This window comes from Hippoglossus stenolepis, chromosome 22 (genome assembly GCF_022539355.2).
Source record: "Hippoglossus stenolepis isolate QCI-W04-F060 chromosome 22, HSTE1.2, whole genome shotgun sequence".
Classification (NCBI taxonomy): Eukaryota; Metazoa; Chordata; class Actinopteri; order Pleuronectiformes; family Pleuronectidae; genus Hippoglossus; species Hippoglossus stenolepis.
The window spans coordinates 12,636,063-12,654,821 of record NC_061504.1 but is presented as its reverse complement, the minus strand read 5'-3'; the positions used below and the strand labels follow the sequence as shown (position 1 = coordinate 12,654,821).

The 18,759-nt window shown below is 43.7% G+C and overlaps 2 protein-coding genes across 3 annotated transcripts; one reads left to right on the top strand and one right to left on the bottom strand.

Annotated features, from left to right (window-relative positions):
* Positions 1-389: 389 nt before the first annotated feature.
* Positions 390-3,288, bottom strand: ccdc59 (coiled-coil domain containing 59). Its single transcript, XM_035147028.2, has 5 exons — positions 3,149-3,288; positions 2,406-2,692; positions 1,718-2,084; positions 909-1,017; positions 390-799 (listed from the first exon to the last, which is right to left on the bottom strand). The coding sequence occupies exons 2-5, from the start codon at positions 2,548-2,550 to the stop codon at positions 635-637; spliced, it is 786 nt and encodes a 261-aa protein (XP_035002919.2). The 5' UTR covers positions 2,551-2,692; positions 3,149-3,288; the 3' UTR covers positions 390-634.
* mettl25 (methyltransferase like 25) lies at positions 3,198-18,295 on the top strand. 2 transcript variants are annotated; one of them, XM_035147024.2, is made up of 12 exons: positions 3,198-3,414; positions 3,924-4,112; positions 4,204-4,310; positions 4,405-4,974; positions 5,245-5,392; positions 7,776-7,870; positions 8,076-8,105; positions 8,625-8,698; positions 9,516-9,609; positions 9,737-9,811; positions 10,138-10,209; positions 18,161-18,295. In XM_035147024.2, the coding sequence occupies exons 1-12, from the start codon at positions 3,198-3,200 to the stop codon at positions 18,170-18,172; spliced, it is 1,683 nt and encodes a 560-aa protein (XP_035002915.2). In that variant the 3' UTR covers positions 18,173-18,295. The 2 variants fall into 2 exon arrangements, with proteins under 2 accessions (XP_035002915.2, XP_035002914.2); XM_035147023.2 differs by lacking the exon at positions 18,161-18,295 and adding an exon at positions 12,193-12,866.
* The last annotated feature ends 464 nt before the right edge of the window (positions 18,296-18,759 follow it).

Sequence of the window (18,759 nt, the reverse complement as noted above, 5' to 3'; positions counted from 1 at the left end):
AAACCACGTTTCAGAAAAATTATTTTGACTGTTCCATTCAATAACATTGAGGAGGCGGGGCTTATGACAAGTGGTGATCAACACGTATTGGCTTCACTTTTGTGAGCTGTCATGTTGCCCATCTTAATATACAGTACACTCTATGGTTAAAGGTTAAATATATGATATTCATCAACCTCTAGATGTCGCAGTCGCATCTTGAACCAAAACCTATTACGCATGCACTCGGGTGTCAGGTTTACCTCGCTGCTGATTGGAGCTGGACACGTCTCGCTATCATGCAGTATTTAAAATAAACATTCATAGGGAACGTGATTTATTTAGTTGGCCGCTGTGTTAATGTTTAAAATCTTGTGAATATAACCTTCAATGAATGTCTTACACAAGCAGGTTTTTCCATCTGTTTATGCATTACAACGCCATCTTGTGGTCTGGGAATAAAATGGGCCCTCAGCATTGTCTAGGGCCAAATACTACAAAATAAAACAGAAAAAAAGCACGAAACAGCAAATCAGTCTCAGATTATCACTCGACGTGTGAAGCATGAGTGAAAGAATCCTGATGCACCACATCAGGTGTTTAAAAAGAGTCAGATTCAGGAAAGGTCCGGTCGTCAGTTCAATTGTTCCCAGGTTCATTTCTCAGTTCTCTGGATCTTCTGAAGCAAATACTCCATCTGCAGGTTCAGGTTCGGCTGCCCCTTCTTTGTCTTCTTGCTCAGAATCTGAAACGTCTCCAACTTTTTCTGCTTGTACTTTTGAATGGCTTCTTCTCTCTGCTGCTTGTTCTTCAAGAACTCCTGCCGAGGAACAACACAACCAGAGCGTCAAGACTTTGAAGTCAAGTCAAATAAAAACTCAGAGGAAACAGAATATGGAATGAGAAGTAAGACGGTGAAAACAGCTCACCCCTTTCTTCTGCCTCTGCTTTTCTTTGATTGTCTCAAACTCCTCTTTCGTCTTCTGGTACGACGTCTTCTTCTGCATTTTCTTCCTCATGCGGTTGCTCATTGGGAGACTAGAGGGGAACATTAGCGAGGAAGTATTACTGCGTCTGATCGATACAATTAGATTTTTAATCTGAAGTTGTCTATAGACTGCAAACATTCGTTTTTTGGGATACTACCAAAGCTGTGAGAATTACATCAAGCATCAGGTGTCATCAAGCTAAAATACCTCTTTGTTTTAATGGACCCTGCTTTTGCCTGAAACTAATAATGAACATCAACATGATACAAACTCCAGTGAATATTTTGATAAACATAATAGCTCTGATATTGTGGTAATTCGGTTGCACAACTCTTTTCTTATATACAATATTCGTACCGAATTATTGTTTTTCTAATGTAAGAAAATTTGAGGTTGAACTCGTTCAAATCAGTCTCACAAATTCTGGAAAACATCCACATAACAGTGGGAAATGTGCTTGAAAATATACGTTGTTCATCTTTTTGGACTTCATGCCAAAACTAGAATGGAAATCAGAAGAGTCCCCTTAAATTCAATAGAGCCAATTGAAAAGAAATCTAGATCCATTAATTATTCTCTAGGAAATTAGTGAAATACAACTGGATCCACATTGATATTTAATGGGTTCTTCCCTGATCGATATCACGTCCTTCTACCAAGTTTCGTGGAATACGTCCAGTAGTTTTAGCGTAAAGCTGCTAACTAGCAGACAAACAAATAAATGGACGGGGGGTGAAACCATAATATACCTCTCTTTCTCTGCGGCTGCAGACGGATCAGCGTCCCCAGTCACAGAACCTGTCGGCTCAGATCCACCAGTCACTTCTGGATCTGGATCTGCAGCTTCCATCTCTTTTGTATCATCATCATCATCTTCATCTGTTTCTTCTTCTTCTGTCTCCTTCCTCTTCACCCTCAGCTTGCTCCTGTTCACCCTGTTGGTCCAGGCCTCCTGTTTGAGTTTCTGTGCCTCGGCCTGGTACAGATGTCGGAGGTGTTCTGGATACTCCTCCTGGTACAGCTGCTTGGACTCAGGGTTCCTCCTCTTCTCCTTCCGCAGCAGCTTGTTGTACTCGTGTCGGACTTTCTCCTTCCTCTTGAAGGCAAACCCTTGACCTGAGGAGTGAAACATACACACAAGTTCAAATTGGCACTTATTGTTCAATAATTATTGGATCATTTCTATGCCGAATTTATCAGAAGATACAGATGTTTAATAAAATGTGTTATTAAATATTTTATCTAGCAGGACATTTTGACAAAAGAAGCAGAGGAATTAAATTAGTATATTTCTAGGTTGAGTTTGGTGACATGCATATTTCAACATTTAAAAGTACTGTACCTGGATATTTCTCTGCTTGTGTGATTTAAATATTTTCTCAGTATCTAACTACAGTACAAGTACTTCAACAGAGAAGCTAAATAAAATACAAGTACCTTCACTAACGCTGCCTTCGAACACTTTGTGATCCGGGGTCCATTTCTTCTTCTTCACCCCCTGGACGTTGCTGTTCGATTTCTTCCAGTTTCCATCTTTCCCTGTAAACTTGTTACTCGTCGTTTTCCGATCTGTCGGCGCCATTTGAGCCAAATCTTCAAAAAAGACGTGAGATGTTTACATGTGGAGGTTTCAGTGGTCGCGGGGAGATGACGTGGTAAGAGAGCAGCCACGTTAAGTCGATCCCAGAGCGTCTAATGTCGATTTGTCCAAAATCTGCATCTCACTGTGTATGACAGACATTTTATTTCAGTGGAGAAATGTTCTATCTATCTATCTATCTATCTATCCATCTATCTATCTATATGTGAATCTTGAATCTTGAATCTATCTATCCATCTACCTATCTATCTATCTATCTGTCTATCCATCTATCTATCTATCTATCTATCTATCTATCTAAGAATGAAACAAAAATATTCATTTCATTTTTACGGCAAATAAATAAACTAATAATCTTGCAGTGATCTCTTTATCACTGCAGGTATTCAGCTGCAATATGCAACCTCACCACTAGATGTCACTAAATTCTACACACTGAATCTTTAAAAAACCATGTCAGACAATCAGGAATTTACCAATAAGTGCTTTGTAGTAAATAAAATGCAGTGTTGTTCAGAGTTTTAGTTTCTTGCTTGGAAATAATTAAACACCATTTTCGATTGATAATGTCTGGACCCACGTCATCAGCGGACGACTTCTCCCACGCGTCAGTTCGGTGGGAATCGAACATGTGGGGCTCCTCTCTGAACCTCTCGGACATCCAGCAGAGGATCCACGGAGTCACGCGCTTCCTGTCGGTGACTCTGAGCATCGCCGACGCGCACACTGTGGACTTTTACACGCGCGACGTGTGGACGCGCTTCGTGGCCGTGACGCCGGAAGAGGTCCTGTCTGCTGTCAGCTCCTGCGGTGGCCAGCAGGGGGAGCCAGAGCCCAAAGCTAAAGGTCAATAAATGTGTGGCCATAAAATAATTTGATTTAAAAAGTTTGTGGAGTAAACTTGTGAAAAGCAATTTATTTCAGTATATTTCATTGTTTTATTTCTAAATTATTTTATAAAATATTTCATATCATATTTAAGTATATATTATTATATGATTATTTTAAACTTATTTGTATTATTATAATTACAACCACTTTTTGGATGCAAGGCTAAAGCTGCAAATACTAGTCAATTAATCAATTAGTCAGAAAAACTAACATACAGTAGGTCCAGTTACAATCCAGCTGCTGCTGTTAAACATTAAATCAATGCTGAAAGCACCACTATTTAAAGTCCTTTGTATTAGATAATGAACAAATCCTTTACATGATTTCATTCATTCTTATAAAAGACAAATTAAACTTCTGAATTAGAATAGATATTAATTTTAAGTCTCTGCTTAATATCTACATTGGTAAATCCAGTTTTGTGCAACTTTGCTGATGTTTCTGTGCCTTTCTTCCCAAAACAGATCCGCCCAGGACCACGTTTGGATTTTGCTGTGAAACAAATCGACTGGTCGACATCCATGAACTCCTGCGGGCGGCCAGGGCCCACTCTCTCCCAGGCCTCGGAGTGTGCTGGAGCAGGGAGGAGCTGCTGCAGGGCCTCAGAGGGACCGGGTCTGAGGGTGGCGCTGAGACAGGAAGCAGCGACGAAGGTATGAACATACCCAGGATGGATCTGGGACTTGTTTAAAAGAACAGTACATGTGAATATGTTGTCACTTTTCTGATGCTGTGATGCTCCAGGTGCTGAGCTGGAAACAGATGAGTTCATGAACTCCAAAAAATCTCATGAGGTCCAGGCCATGTCTGAGGTGGTGGCACGTTTGGCCCAGCACTGTGGAGTCAAACAGGTAGAGTCATACAACTGTAAACTGGGAGAAGTTTAGCCGTACGACCCCAATTTAGGAATTTATTTCTCCTCCCATCTTTTCTTCTCCCACCCAGGTGATAGATGTGGGCTCGGGGAAGGGCTACCTGAGTTCCTTCCTGTCGCTGCGGTACGGTCTCCGGGTCTACGGCATCGACTCCTCCAGCAGCAACACCCACGGAGCCCAGGAGAGGAACAGGAAGCTGAAGAAGTTCTCCAGGGTCTACCAGAAGCACAGCAAGGCGGCGAGGGCACGTGGAGAGGCCGCGCATTCACCCCAGGAGGAGTTAGAAGTGGAAAGAAAACCTGGAGCGATTGGAGACAGGGGAGTTTTATGTGGTGCTGCGGGAGGAATCGTGTCACAGGAGGAGGAGAAGGTTTCAACTGTATTATCAGATGTCAGCCCCACAATAAACCCAGGAACCGATGAGCTCTTCCTTAGCTCCCTGTCAGTGGACGTGATAGAGACTACATCCCCCAGAATTCCCCCCAGCCGGCTGAGCGAGGAGGAGAGGGAGAGGAGGAAGAGGGACAACCTGGAGAGGAAAGCCCAGAACAGAGGCGAGAGCGCCGCCACCGTATTTTCGCCCCTCACGTCGTACGTCACCGCGGAGACGGAGCTGCGAGAGCTCATCGACGAGCTGGAGGTGAGCAGACGCAAACGAGTCCAAAAGTAAAATGTTGGAAATAGATTTAGTGCGTGTCGGGTGACGGTGCAGACAGGAGGGCCAGGCAGCTCCTGAAATTACACGTCTGTCACCGCAGCTGGAGTTCGCATCACCGCGGCGAGTGTGGGATGCGACCGCTGCGCCAAATGTGCAGGCGCGTCATCATCAATAAAGTTCACCATCGATCTCCTTCCTCTCCTCTGCTTCTTCCCTTCTCTTCTTTCTCTGCGTGCTTTCTCCCCCCTCGAGGACGCCGTCGTGGTCGGCCTGCACACGTGCGGCGACTTGGCTCCCAGCACCCTGCGGATGTTTGTGGCCAAACCGGAGCTGGCCGCAGTCTGCAGCGTGGGCTGCTGCTATCACCTGCTGTCTGAGGAGTTTGACCCGGCCGCACAGGGTAACCACACACACCAGTAAACACACGCACGCACGCACACACAAACACACACACACACACACACACACACACACACACACACACACACACACACACACACACACACACACACACACACACACACACACACACACACACACACGAACCCTTTGCAGGAAACATCCCTGATTGGTTGAGGACTCCGGCGTTTTTTATTTCAGCCAAAATTTCCTAAAAACCTTTTAAAATACAATCTGTTCTCTTGAATCAACATCATCTCTCTACTTGTTTTTCAATGAGACTCCTCCACCCTCACACACAGTTCCACTGAAAGTCTGAGCACTCAAGCCCAGTTTCCCTCGTGGCTGGAGAAGTTCAGAAATGTCCCCGTTTGAGCCATTATAGTGGATTTATGGATTTAGGATATCTGTGTTTAGTATTTATTAACCCTTTAATCTAGATGAAAGTCATTTGGAGGTGACTGATACTGTGTTCGTAGTTCTTCTTCTTGGCTGCTCTCCCCCTTATCGCCGAAAGCTCTTGAATCTCGTGGTCTTTCCGAGTTAAAATCTTCATCTGAGTCTTGCACATCGACCCTCGTCGATATTTTTATTCTTACAGTTTTGCGTCCGTCATGCTGTATTCTCACATGTTCTCACTCAGAAATATTCTGGGTATTTTACTCTGGATCTAGGGGGAAAAATGTCCAGTGCAACTGACTCGGACATTTGCGTTCTCACATACAGGCCCCTGTGGAAGATTTCAGGAAAATGTCCGGACTTCGTCGCTTGTCTGAAAGCAGAGTTTAAGAAAGAATCCTCGCTGAAGTCGATAAAGTCATCGCCTCTTAGCAGCGCGCCCTCCGACCCTGGCGTCATCAGGGCCGTTGCAGCTTCAGCCAAGGGGGGGGATGATCTCATGACAGCTGATTGAAAACACTCCTCTCAGTGCTTGTTTCTCGAAACACATCTTTTATAGAGAGGAACAAAAGGAATTCACACACACACACACACATGCTCTCACACACTCTCTCTCTCTCTCTCCCATGTTGCAGTGCAGTCTGGGATGCAGGCCAGCTCGTGTGGTGGCCCGCTTCGACCCAGAAAGGAGCTAAAAAGCTGAAAAGCTTCGTTATATAGACGGCGGTTGCATATTTGTACGATCTGATCTTTCGGGAATGAGGCGATTCCTCAAATGCATCGTTCATTTCGTGCAGATGACGTCAGAACTTTGTGTCCAATCTCATCGTATTTACTCACAAGTGCTCACAGACGAGAGAGCTCAGGCGTCTCACGTCCGCATTTTTCAAGTGGAACGGGTCCAGTTGTGCACAAGGACATGAGAAATATTTGTCTTTTTGATTGCAGTGCATGCACACGGCCACTTCAGATGTGATCTCCGTGGTCAGCACAAGGCCGGTTATTATAAACAGCCTCATGTACGGGCTGTAATCTACACGTCAGACTGAGGAAAGGCTTGTCCGCTTCAATTACCGCTAAGGGCCTGTGTCAGGGCGCCATGTGCCGGGCTGAAGGGGGGGGGGGGAGCTGACCCAACCGCCTCCATGTTAGCGTGTCCAGAGCAGTTTTCATGAGCGGCCCCAGCTGCACATGTTATTAGTGCTTCCTTTGACCGCGTCCCTCTGGACTCGCCGCGTCTCAGCCTCGGTCACTGACCCTTTTTAGAAGTGACATGAGAAGGATGGCAGGCTGTCAAGTCACACTCGGTGCGCTCCCATTGGGAAGCTGTGTGTGTGTGTGTGTGTGTGTGTGTGTGTGTGTGTGTGTGTGTGTGTGTGTGTGTGTGTGTGTGTGTGTGTGTGTGTGTGTGTGTGTGTGTGTGTGTGTGTGTGTGTGTGTGTGTGTGTGTTTTCGTGTAACTCTGGGCAATGAAACCAAATATGTGTATTTCCCAAAATGTCCTTTAAGATGCTAGTAAATGACTGTTACCTCCACTGAGCAGGTTTTGTCTGTTTTTGTTTATTTGTTTGTTAGTTGGACGGATTATCATGAAACTTGCTGGGAGATTTTGTGTTATGGTTCAGGAAAGAACTCAAAATCTTTCACTTATTGATTTCTCAGAAAATAAATCACAGTTTTTTAATAACAAATAAAATCAGGCATGTTTACTAGGCAGATATTTATGAGTGTGTGCAATTTGGTGCAGATTCAAAACAAAAATCCGGTGCTTGCAGAGTCATTCAAGTCAAATCTATAAAGACGATCGAGAAGATAAAATGAAGAAGAAAAAGAAGATGGATTCTTCATTAACATAATTTAAAATTAACTCGAGCTTCCCCTGGCAGATATTTAAAATTCATATCCACTGATTGCAACGAGATTATTCAACACGCGCTGATCAGTCCCCTCACTGTTATAATTCCTGTGTGTTTTCCTCCTCACAGAGTGTTTGCACAGTGTGTGTGGTTTCCCTCTGAGTCGGTACCTCCGCAGCCAGTCCTGCTTCTGCGGCAGGAACGCCAGGATGTCTGCGTGTTTGGTGAGTTTGAGCGACGCCGCAAAAAAAGTGCACAGCAGCATCTTCGTGAACACAAACATGTAGCAGCGACCGTTTCTGTGGCTCCGTAACAAGAGCCTGAATCCAAGTGAATGAATTGACTGCAAACAGCAGGGAATGGTATTTGTGTCCCGGTGGTTTTTAGCTCGTATTAACGCTTTATATCGTTTTTTCTGGAAAAACACAGGCGCTGGAGAGGGTCTCACTCGGCCAGGGGGTGAGTAAGGAATGCATACTGTGTGTAATCAATATCATAAACTAGCAGTCATCATTGTAAACGAATGGGAGTTAAATGTCTTCGCACCCATCAAAACAAATCCATCAAACACGGGAGGGTTCGCAATCCTTCACGTCTCGGTTATCATCGCCGTTAATCTCCCGCCTGCGTTCAAACAATCAGCCCATTAATTCTGCCATTGTTTTTCAGTCTGTGGTGGGCTGCGGTGTGTTTATTTATAAATGCAGAGCGCCGAGCTCCAGGCCACAGCTGACACACGATACGCTCACACGTTCGTATGGAATATTTATAAATATTAATGCAATCACGCCGAGGATTGATTACTTTTCTGGAGCCGGCGACAGAATCGGAAAAAGGCCTGGGCTCGGAAAGTGTCAGAAATGTTTATCGAGCATTCGTACACGTGTTGGATGGGTCTGGAGGGGATAATAAACTTATTTTGAAAAATACAGTAAAGGGCATCATGTGGCGTAAAGTAACATCCGATCTTTTCTACAGATTCAGATGGAGTCTCTGTTCTACCGAGCAGTTCTTCACATTATTCTGAGGGATCACTACAGCTCCTATAAAAGGTAACAGACAGGAACATACTGTATATTCTTTTTTTGTTTCTGGTTTATTTAAAAACTCAAACTGACAAAAGTCATCCTCATGGTGGCGCTAGAGGAAAGGTCAGGGGATCATCACAGTTAGGATTCATCCTCTCCTTCCATGAATTTCTGTTAAAAAAAAAACAACTTAAAAGACAATGTTACCATTTCTAGAAAAGCACTTTATTTTATCTTCTTCTTTCATCTTTTTACATTAAGTATGTTTTGTCTTTGGGTTCTCGACCGTCTGACACAAAAAACAATCAGTTTGAAGACGTTAATTTGGGCTCGGGGAGATTCTGATGAACATTTTATCACTAAATGAGGATAATGAGCCGCTCTTTGCTTTTTATACAAATGAAGCTTTCCCGCTCATTTGCTGTTGGTAATTAGCATCATTAGTGACTGACAATTTAGGGACATTTCAGTCCTGATCTGGATCCAGATCTGTTGGAGGACGGTCGTTGCTCTCCTCTGTTAAACGAACGATTCAGGTAAACGTTGCAGATTCCAATTAGCTCTTATCGGTGCAGACTTGATGAAAGATTCCTAAAAGACACAGGTCCCCACTGCTCTGTGACCTTCAGTTTAATGACCAACATCAGATCGGGATCGAATATCCATTGGTTTCCTCCGGGCTGCGTCTATTCATCACAGTTTAGTCCTGTAGACGTGTTTAACAGTGAAGAAAAAAACAGGAAATGCACGTGGAGCGAATGTTGTTTCTTCCACCAGGTGGAAATGAGATGTTCAGGGACTCAGGAATGACCGTATGTGCACATGTGTGTTTGTTCCACAGTGAGAAGCGAGTGGGGAAAGTGTACTCCAAGGCTAAATCCTTCGTGGACTACGTTCGTCGAGCTCTACTCAGACTGGAGCTGGACGAATCAAAGGTAGAGCCAGAATATCGCAGTCAACAAATTTGTATCAGGCCGATAAAGGGAGTTTGAGATGCTTCCTCTCTTTCTTCTTCACTCTCTTTTATTCCCCTGTATTCACATTATCTCGGTTGTTCCTCAGTTAACGGACGACGTCATCCAGGGTTACCACGACACGTACAGGCCACGCATGGGCGAGATGAACGCCTTTAACATGGTGAGGCCCTTCTCTAGTTTTTGGGTTTGTGAACTGTTGTTTTGAAGGTGCAAGGGCATTTTGTCCGGCGCCATAGTAACCATATTTGGTTTGCACGCCCACCTACACCTGCTTAATCATCCACTTTACTCTGAACACAATTTTCCAGTCGACTGGTTTTCAGGGATCATCCCCCAGTTACTGAGAAGACACTGGTCACATTAGTGGGAGTAGCTTTTAATAGGACATATCAGCAGATGTGTTACCGTGTGTGTTACTGTGAAAAACACTTGTGTTTATTTCATGTAGATGAATGAATCTTTCTCTCCCGTCTTCCTGTCGTGTAGTTGAAGGTGACGCTGGCTCCGTGCATCGAGGGTCTGATTCTCCTGGATCGTCTGTGTTTTCTGAAAGAACAGGTAAAATCCCTCAATGTGTTCACACTGAATATTCATATTATCATAGACGTAAATCCTGGATGAGTCTGAGGAGGTGGAGGCCGGAAAAAAAACTAAATATATGTGTTTATACATGTACTTGTACTTGTTATGTTGTGGTCATACTAGTGTACGGAACATCTGACAATAAACGTCAGCTCTGACATGAATCATTGTGACTCCACAGCTACATGGTAATCGAGAGAAACAGGGAAAATATAATATAATATAATAGAGAGAAACACGTCAGGATGAGTGATCAAAATAAACCTTTTACAGACTTCGTATCTGTTTATGTTTATTGTATTTATACAGCGCTTTTCAAGCAAATAAGCAAAATGTGCTTGGTGTAAATAATGAATAAAAACACACATATATACACAGGTATGCATATAAATACACACATACAATAAAGAAAGCTAAAGACTCTAAAAGTTAAAGAATCCATGTGAGTGTGATAATGAATTGCATTTAACAAACACACAAAACTTGAAAAGTACAAAAAACAAGTTGTGCTGAACACCAAACTGTACAAACACTGAAGTGAGTGTTGTTATAACTCACAGTGAGATGACCCAGCAGTCATGTGGCACACAGGTTTCACTTCATGATACAATCAGCTGGTTGGTTGGGATTTGGTTAAGAGGAAAATATTGAATACAAATAGATTTTACCTGCAGCTTGACACCACCCTCAGGAAACCACACGGCCGAGGCCTCTGAAAATCTCACTGCCCCCAAAAAAAACAAAAAGCCGTAACTGAATTTCATGAATTCTATTTTGCTCTTGCAGTTTATTTACGAGTTGAAAACGACGTCAGTGTGAGAGTTAAGGAAATGCAGCTGGGGGGGTGGTGGGGGGTGCTGTCATCTGGCACTGTACAAAAGTCACATCATCTAATGCTGCTTTCACTTGCACACACACACAATATACTTGCATCCACCGAAACTTGGACCGAAACTGCTGTTTCGATCTGGTTTCACTTATAAACCAAACTCCTCCAAAATGTGCAACATGACAGAAGCAGCTCGTCGTGTATTGAAATGGAGCGATGACAAGACGAGCAGCGGAACAACGTACGAGCGCTCCCAAGTCACAATAACAGGCTTTTTCCTTTTCTTCACATTGTGATGGCATCGTTAGGACGCAACAGAAGTACAGCATTAGACCGGAGAAAAACTTTGCCTTGTCCTGCGTCCGTTTGGTAACGCTACATGTCCGCAAGATGCAGTACACACACGAACAGTAGGGGCAGTGTAAGGGCAGCTCGTGACCTCCAGTGCCGCCATGTTTTTTATCTGCAGAATGTAAATCCAAAAGTCCCCTCTAGTGGAATGTCCCAGTAACAGCAAGTATGTGAACGATTTCACAACTGGTCTTCTACGCAAACACGTGGCTAAACGGCAAGTACATGTCTGGCCATACGTATAAAAAAAGATGGACGATGCATCTCAACTTCCCCCTATTGCGACAAAATGAAGCCAAAATATCCCGGATATGGCCGCCGCCATCTCTTTTTGGAGCCAGAGCCGATACACATGCTGGACCAATCTCAGCTGTCAGTCATGATATTTCACCCATTTTTATTAACATCAAACAACTAAAAGAAAAAAAAAAATCAGGACAGAAAAATATACCTAACGTAAATGTATGACCTATACTGTCACCTGCCACCAGGGGGCGATCCACATAAGTCTATTTCAAACGTGGCTTTACATTCCCTATTCAATTTGTAGCCATCCAGGAAGACAAACTTGTTTTACGCACGAGTCCTCCTGACAAAATATTTGTACAGATGTTTCTTCCCTGCAGATTCAATAGAGAAATCTTTATTAGTAAGAGCATCACACAGCAGGCAGACGCCAGGGGTCACAAAGCCAAACTGGGAGGAGAAGCCGAAAAATGTTTTACGTTCCATGTGTTTCTAATTCCGTTGTTTTCTGGACGTGTGTCTCTGTGCTGCAGGAGAGCGTCTCCCTCTCAGCGCTGGTGCAGCTCTTCGATCCCCTGCTGTCGCCGAGATGCTACGCCGTCGTCGGGCTGAAGAGTTGCGACGACAGAATCACGAGCCGATGAGCTTTCACACGTGGTTATCATCCGCTCGTCGGGGGGGCGGGGGGGAGGTCGCGATTATATGATCACTGATTATATTTTATACGTTCCAAATTGTGTAATTTATTCACTGTCTGCAACATCTTGTTTTGTTTTATTTCATTAACTGTTTTTGACGAGCAACAAATGTTGAGTATTTTCGGGGCTCGGTCCTTGACCGTGCGCTCTGCTCAGACGACAACACACGAAAACACATGGTCTTACAACACCTGGAAAAACCGTCCGCTCTGTTTGATTGAATTATGTCCATCCCGGCCTTTTGTTTTTGCGTTTGAGTGACTCCTGAGAAAACACTGGTCCTTAAAGAGCATCCAGGGACAGGGGAGCGTCGTGGGACTTCAGGGAGACTTGGATCACCTCCGCTGAGATGTCTGGAAACTCAATTTCCAGGCTCCCAGACCAGAGGCAGTTGGGTAAAAACCATAGACAGATCCTGGATCCCTTTTTAATCTTTACCTCTGTTCTGCTCTGTCTTTTCTCATTTAATAAATCAAGTTCTTCTTACATGCTTGAGAGCAAATGCGAGAGTTTTGAGTTCATATTTGAGTTTATGCTTGTGAGAGTTACACTAAGACTCATGAGGTAAATGTGGTGTATGGAGTATTTCTCATTTCTCATAGTTCTTATATTAAATGTTCAGTGTGTAAGATTTAGGTGAAAGGGATTTAATGGCAGAAATTGAATATAAAATAATCCTAGTGATGTTTTGTTTCGTCTAAATTGTACAAATTGTTGTTTTCTTTACCCTAGAATGGGCCTTTTATATTTATATCGGGAGCGGGTCCTCTCTATGGAGGCCGCCATGTTTTTTACAGTAGCCCAGACTGGACAAACTAAACAGCTTTTGAGTTTGTCTGACAACTGAAGGTTTCCACAGGTTCTCTTTCATGTTTGGAAGGGGAGGGTGTGGTGAGGGGGTGTTCAGCTGCAACATGCAACTTCACCACTAGATGTCACTAAATTCTGCACACTGAACCTTTAATACACACACGCAAACACACACTCAGACAAGCAGGATCAATCAACACCCTGCTTCAGGCTTTGCTCGCGTGCAGGGTAATTAAATCTCTTTACGAAATGATGGAGACTATCTTGAACCAAATGAAACACACAGAATTCACTTTCCCACTGTGCACCGCTGGTACTTATTACTTATTACTGTATCTGCAGCAGCCTGCACATCTGCAGCCCATCCATGGGTCTGCTCCGTCAGCGTCGCCCCCGTGAAGACAGATGGTGAATGTCTCTGCCGTGTCTGGACCGTGTTTAGATCCACCACCATGTTTCGCTCTGACAGCTCGCCGTGGCCGCCAAACCGGTTTGACACGAACGTAACAGAGTTATAAATGCTGCTGGGTTTTGTTGTGGCAGAGTGAGTCACGTCCTGTCCACCTGTCCTCTCCTCGATGCCGGCACGCATGTTTGCACACAACTACTGTATGTATATAGAAAACACATACATCCTGGCACAGCCTCTTTCATGTGCCCACATGGAAGGACAAGATGTCAGCGCACACAAACAAACACGCAGGGGAGAAATCAGAAAAAGCTGTTTCCAGGAGTGAGTAAACGACGATTTCCTGACTTTGCGCTCTACAGACGACAGGAAGAAAGGGGTGGCAGGATGTGATGAAGGCCGGGAGGACAGAAGGAGTGCATGTAGGGAAATCGTGCGAGGCGATCCCACCTCAGATCCACTGCAAGGCGGGAGTGAGACATAGTGGAGGGGAAGTGAAGGGAGTACGTCAAACACTTGGGCCCTTCGCTGTGATCACGGCGGTTTCTCACGACGGTGTTTGGACATGATACAAGTTCCTGTTCCTCTACCTAACGTGAGAAATCATCTCAAGGTTCCTCCGACTTCTCAAACAGGAAGGGAGCTGCGTTGGCGTTACGCGGCCCTTTAAACTTCGTCCAATGACGTCTTTGAGTTCGCAGCTGGTGAACGTCAAAGAATGCCCCCTTTTTATTGTGAAAGGGCGAAACTGACTCAACCCATGAGCGCAAAATAATCAAAGGGGTAAAATTTGGAAGGGAAGCGGGAGGTTTTCTCCAGCATCTACGGCTTGAAAATGAGGGAAAAGATGAGTGGGAGGAAGAAATGAGCTAGTTTCAGTGGTCGTTTGTTAAATGTGAGGAAGCACCGGGGCGAAAGCTCCTTTTAGCACAAACTCCACAAATCCACCTTTACTTCTACGTCCACTGTCCTAACGTCTTCCATCTGAGCATCTTCATCGTCATCCTGTCCTCGTTTCACTGTCCCCATGCAGCACAAACTGGGATTTTTTGGGGGACTGGGCACACAGCCATCAGAGGGGAGGCAGCCATCATCACGCCAATGATCGGCCCATGATTCTCTGCCAGATGCCCTGGTTGTGAGAAAGAAGGGATTTGGTTGATTAGATTAGAATCGCTGTTATCAGCACGAGTCACTGCAGAGAGACGTGGACAGAAAAATGTCCCACACCAGCCGCACTGGGACATGCAGACAGTTATATGCTAAGACATGTTTGACACTGAGCCTCAAACAGGAGAATGGCAAACTGTTGTTTTCAATGTTGAAGGACCAGACTTGTCCGTCTGATTCATATTTTCCATTAATCGAGCCCATTCCGGGGTAATTTGATCCAGATTGATATCTAATTCTGTCAAATTATGACTCAAGTCACAGAAAGTGGCCGGAGAACTCGTAGAAAGTACAACTCCAACCTCTAATGTGACTGGAATACAAATATAATGCTTTGTTTCCTTATATACACTGTTTTGATTTGGTAACTGAACTTACGCTATCGGAAAAATAATAAAAATATAAATCTTTGAGCTGTGATTTAACCGTCACTGAGGCTCGTGTAATCACAACACACTGTAAAACATTTCCTGCCAGTGCGAACAACATAACTTTAATGTTTAATGGGAGTGTGAAGTGGAACCTCCCTCAGATTATGTTTTTTATTAAGTTTTTCCTTTTATTTTTGAATCAGCAAAGCCACTTATTGGGTTCAGAGACTTTCCAGATGCAGGAAAATGCTTTTAGTTGTGTAAATTGCTTTTATTTTACAGTAGCATTGTTAAGTATAACTGAGGAAGCAGAGGATTTTTGTAGAAAGTCGGCAAAGGTGATTTAACCAGTTAAGTTTGGAATCTTTAAGCATTTATTCTCTGGTTTATCTGGAAACGCCAGACTCCATCACATCAGAATTTATAATAAACAATAATGTGGTATCAGAAGCTGCCACACTATCTTTTATTGTATCTGTTTTCATTTGATTTAATCTGTTTCTAAAACAGAGAAATCCCTATTTAGCCACTTAACAGTCCTGTGGTTTTACAGTAAATGTAAAAATAACAAACACTCATTAACTCATCCATCTTAACACAGCGTCAAACCCACACAAATTATCAAGCCCCTCGTTTTTCCGGGCAAACTTCTATTTCTGATCTTCCTGAACGGCAGAACTAAAAGGGTGACCTTACGTGTTTTTCCACAAATCAGTTTGTTGAGCGTAGACGTTGATATTAATACCATCAGCGAGCTATTTTTTGTTACGGCAGGGCCTGCATGGTGCCTCCAGCTGTGATTATCTGTTTCCTGTGTGATGTTTATCTGCAGGGGTGAAGCTGCAGTGTTTCCGGAGTAAATAGCAGGAGGGAAATTACCATTACTCGCTTGGTGTGGCCTGAAAGAGAAAGGAAATCTCTTAATAACAAGGTTCCTTTGGTTGGTTTTGCCTGTTGAATTACGCATGAGAAATTACCTGGAGTGTTATTATTATTCATAAAACAAAACAAAACATAATAAACCATGTCATTGGATAATTCTTTAAATAAACCAATGCTGATGCTCATGTGAAGGACACCAGGTGGAAATTTGGTTCACTTCATGTCTGAACGAGGCTTTTTGTGAGAAGATTAACACCATTGTCAAAGTAATCCACTAAATATAGGCTCACAGACAGCAGACAGTTAGCCTAGCTTAGCATAAAGACTGGAAACAGGAGGAAACTGTTAGCCTCTTGCTGCAACCTCTGGAGTTTTCTGGGAAATACCTGAGAAATAGTCCAAAACACAAACCTCCCTAAAACTGCAACTTGTTGTTTTCACACTCAGGTTTTTTTTATTTTTTATAGATCAGCTTTGGATTAAACCAACCAAACAAGATATTAAAGGGAATAATATGATAATCAGGGGGCTTTAGATGTGCTGGTCAGAGCCAGAATATACTTTTTCCTCCTGTTTTCAATCACTGCGCTGAGCTAAGGTAACTCAATGCTACTTAATTTATTTTATTTATTTATTTATTTATTTATTTATTTATTTATTTATTTATTTATTTATAATTATTTATTCATCCATCCCTTTATTTAACCAGATAGGTCCCATTGAGATTGACATCTCTTCATCCAGGGAGTAAAAAAGTTTCAAATATAAATACAAGCAGGGACAAATAACACACAAACAAACCAAAACACAGCAAACGGATTCAAAACAAACAACAGACATAGAAACGTATGAATGAGTCATAGAAAATAAAAAGTTAAAAACACTGATACTATAAAATCACATGTACGCCCAAGGCCTCAACAGATGATTTGAAGGTGGGCAATAAAGAATGTTGCTTTAAAGTAGAAAGCCCCTGTGCTACAAAATGATTTGTCACCTCCTCAAAACGGAGGAAAACAAATGGGCAATGAAAGAAGAAATTCAACAAATGACAAATATTGAGACTTTATTTATGATTCGTAGAGATAAAAACAGTGTAAGCATGCAACTCCCACATAAGATGCAGTTTAAACCTGCAGCCAAAACCTAAAAAGGATGTTTTTATGTTGAGCCGTCCCATGTTTACGACTATAGAGCGAGCGATAGACTCACTGTGCTCGTCCATAATCAGTCACAGCGAGTAAACACTTCTTCTCCGGTGACGTGTTTGTTTTGCCGTGCGTGGACCTGTTTACGCTGCAGGAATATTTCTCCTGCTTTTCCGTCGCTAATCCCTTAATCACTTGTGCTGGCTGCTGCAGGACAGAGCGCCCCTTGTCCCCCCCCCCCCACGGGGCAGCACGAGGCACGGTGCTCGTCTCGTATATGGGCTTTGTGGTTGCATGTGTGGTTTGCATGTGTGTGTTTGCATGTGTGTGTTTGCCGTGCACAGATGACAAAAGCAACTTCAAGAAGGCCGTGTTCCGAGGTTGTCTCGCAGATCGTTTATCAGAGGGACAGTTTCTTCTCCCGGCCCAAACAAGGGGACCCTCGTTTGTTACCTCTCAGCGCTGATGGATGCTGCAGAGGAGGAAGCACCTCCACATAAGTCTCAGGGATAAAAACAGAGCAGCCTGTCTTTCCTAAATAGTCCAACAGGTTCCGCGGGGGGTCAGGGTCGACTCTTGTTCGGAATCAGGGTCGCTGTTACAAATGGCTCCCTAACCTCGGCCCGCGGTGCTCTGTCACTGTCTCACCCATCGGCAGTCGATGCCCTTACTCCCCACACATCCCTCCCCAGCCATCTGTTCTGATTCCCCTGACCGATACCCGTACACATCCTCGCCATACACGACGAGTTCATCCATCACACCTCCTCTCTCAGTTAGGCCTCCGGGGTTGGTGAGCGCGAATAAATCAATACTTTTAATTTGGGGGGTTTGAAGGAGATAATGTGGTACCTGCAGCAGAAGTCATTGTATATCTTACACCAGGGTCCGCTTCATAGCTCAGTGGATACAAAGCTAAGAAATGATCATGTGTGATGTATCCTAGTGTCTGTATAGGGAAGTCATAGATGATGTTGTGCATCCATCCATCCATTTTCTTCCCCTTATCCTAGATCAGGTTGTAGAGGCACCAGGTTGTTCCAGACATCCCTCTCCCCAGCTACCTATTCCAGCTCCTCTGTGGTACCCCAGGCCCCCCCCGGTCTCCTCCCAGTTTGGCGTGCCTGGTAATCTTCTAATGGAAAGCACCCAAGAGGAACCCTGATAAGAGGCTCCTCACCCTGTCTCTGGGCCCAGACACCTGACGCAGAAAGCTCATTTGGGCTGCTTGTATTCATGATCTCATTCTATTGGTCACTTATGATTGATTGGTCACTTATTATGTATTTAATCATTTATTCATTGTTTTTGCAGGGATTCCGATGAAGCGTCTTCCCTCAAGTACAACAGAGCATGTTTTAATAAGACTTGAATCATTTTCTGTTTTATTTGCATTTGAATGGCATAGTCTATTGTTTTTTTAGGTAATTACTTTTCTTTGGGTTTGTTCCTGTTCACTTCCAACTGTTATCGGCTCCACCAGGGAGGTTATGTTCTCACCCCGGTCTGTTGCTTGGTTGGTGGTTGGTTTATTTATACATTTGTCAGCAGGAGTACACAAACCTGAAGGCATTTCCTCAAACCTTGGAAGGAAACGTTCCAAGAAAGAAGT

What these genes read in the sequence shown, in the direction of transcription:
- ccdc59 (XM_035147028.2), bottom strand. Translation starts at nt 2,550, where the DNA reads ATGGCGCCGACAGATCGGAAAACGACGAGTAACAAGTTTACAGGGAAA. An exon ending in CGAAGGCAGCGTTAGTGAAG is followed by an intron (nt 2,085 to 2,405) that starts GTACTTGTATTT and finishes TTCACTCCTCAG; the next exon opens with GTCAAGGGTTTGCCTTCAAG. An exon ending in GCAGCCGCAGAGAAAGAGAG is followed by an intron (nt 1,018 to 1,717) that starts GTATATTATGGT and finishes GTTCCCCTCTAG; the next exon opens with TCTCCCAATGAGCAACCGCA.
- mettl25 (XM_035147023.2), top strand. Translation starts at nt 3,198, where the DNA reads ATGTGGGGCTCCTCTCTGAACCTCTCGGACATCCAGCAGAGGATCCAC. An exon ending in GACAGGAAGCAGCGACGAAG is followed by an intron (nt 4,113 to 4,203) that starts GTATGAACATAC and finishes GTGATGCTCCAG; the next exon opens with GTGCTGAGCTGGAAACAGAT. An exon ending in GGGTCTCACTCGGCCAGGGG is followed by an intron (nt 8,106 to 8,624) that starts GTGAGTAAGGAA and finishes TCTTTTCTACAG; the next exon opens with ATTCAGATGGAGTCTCTGTT.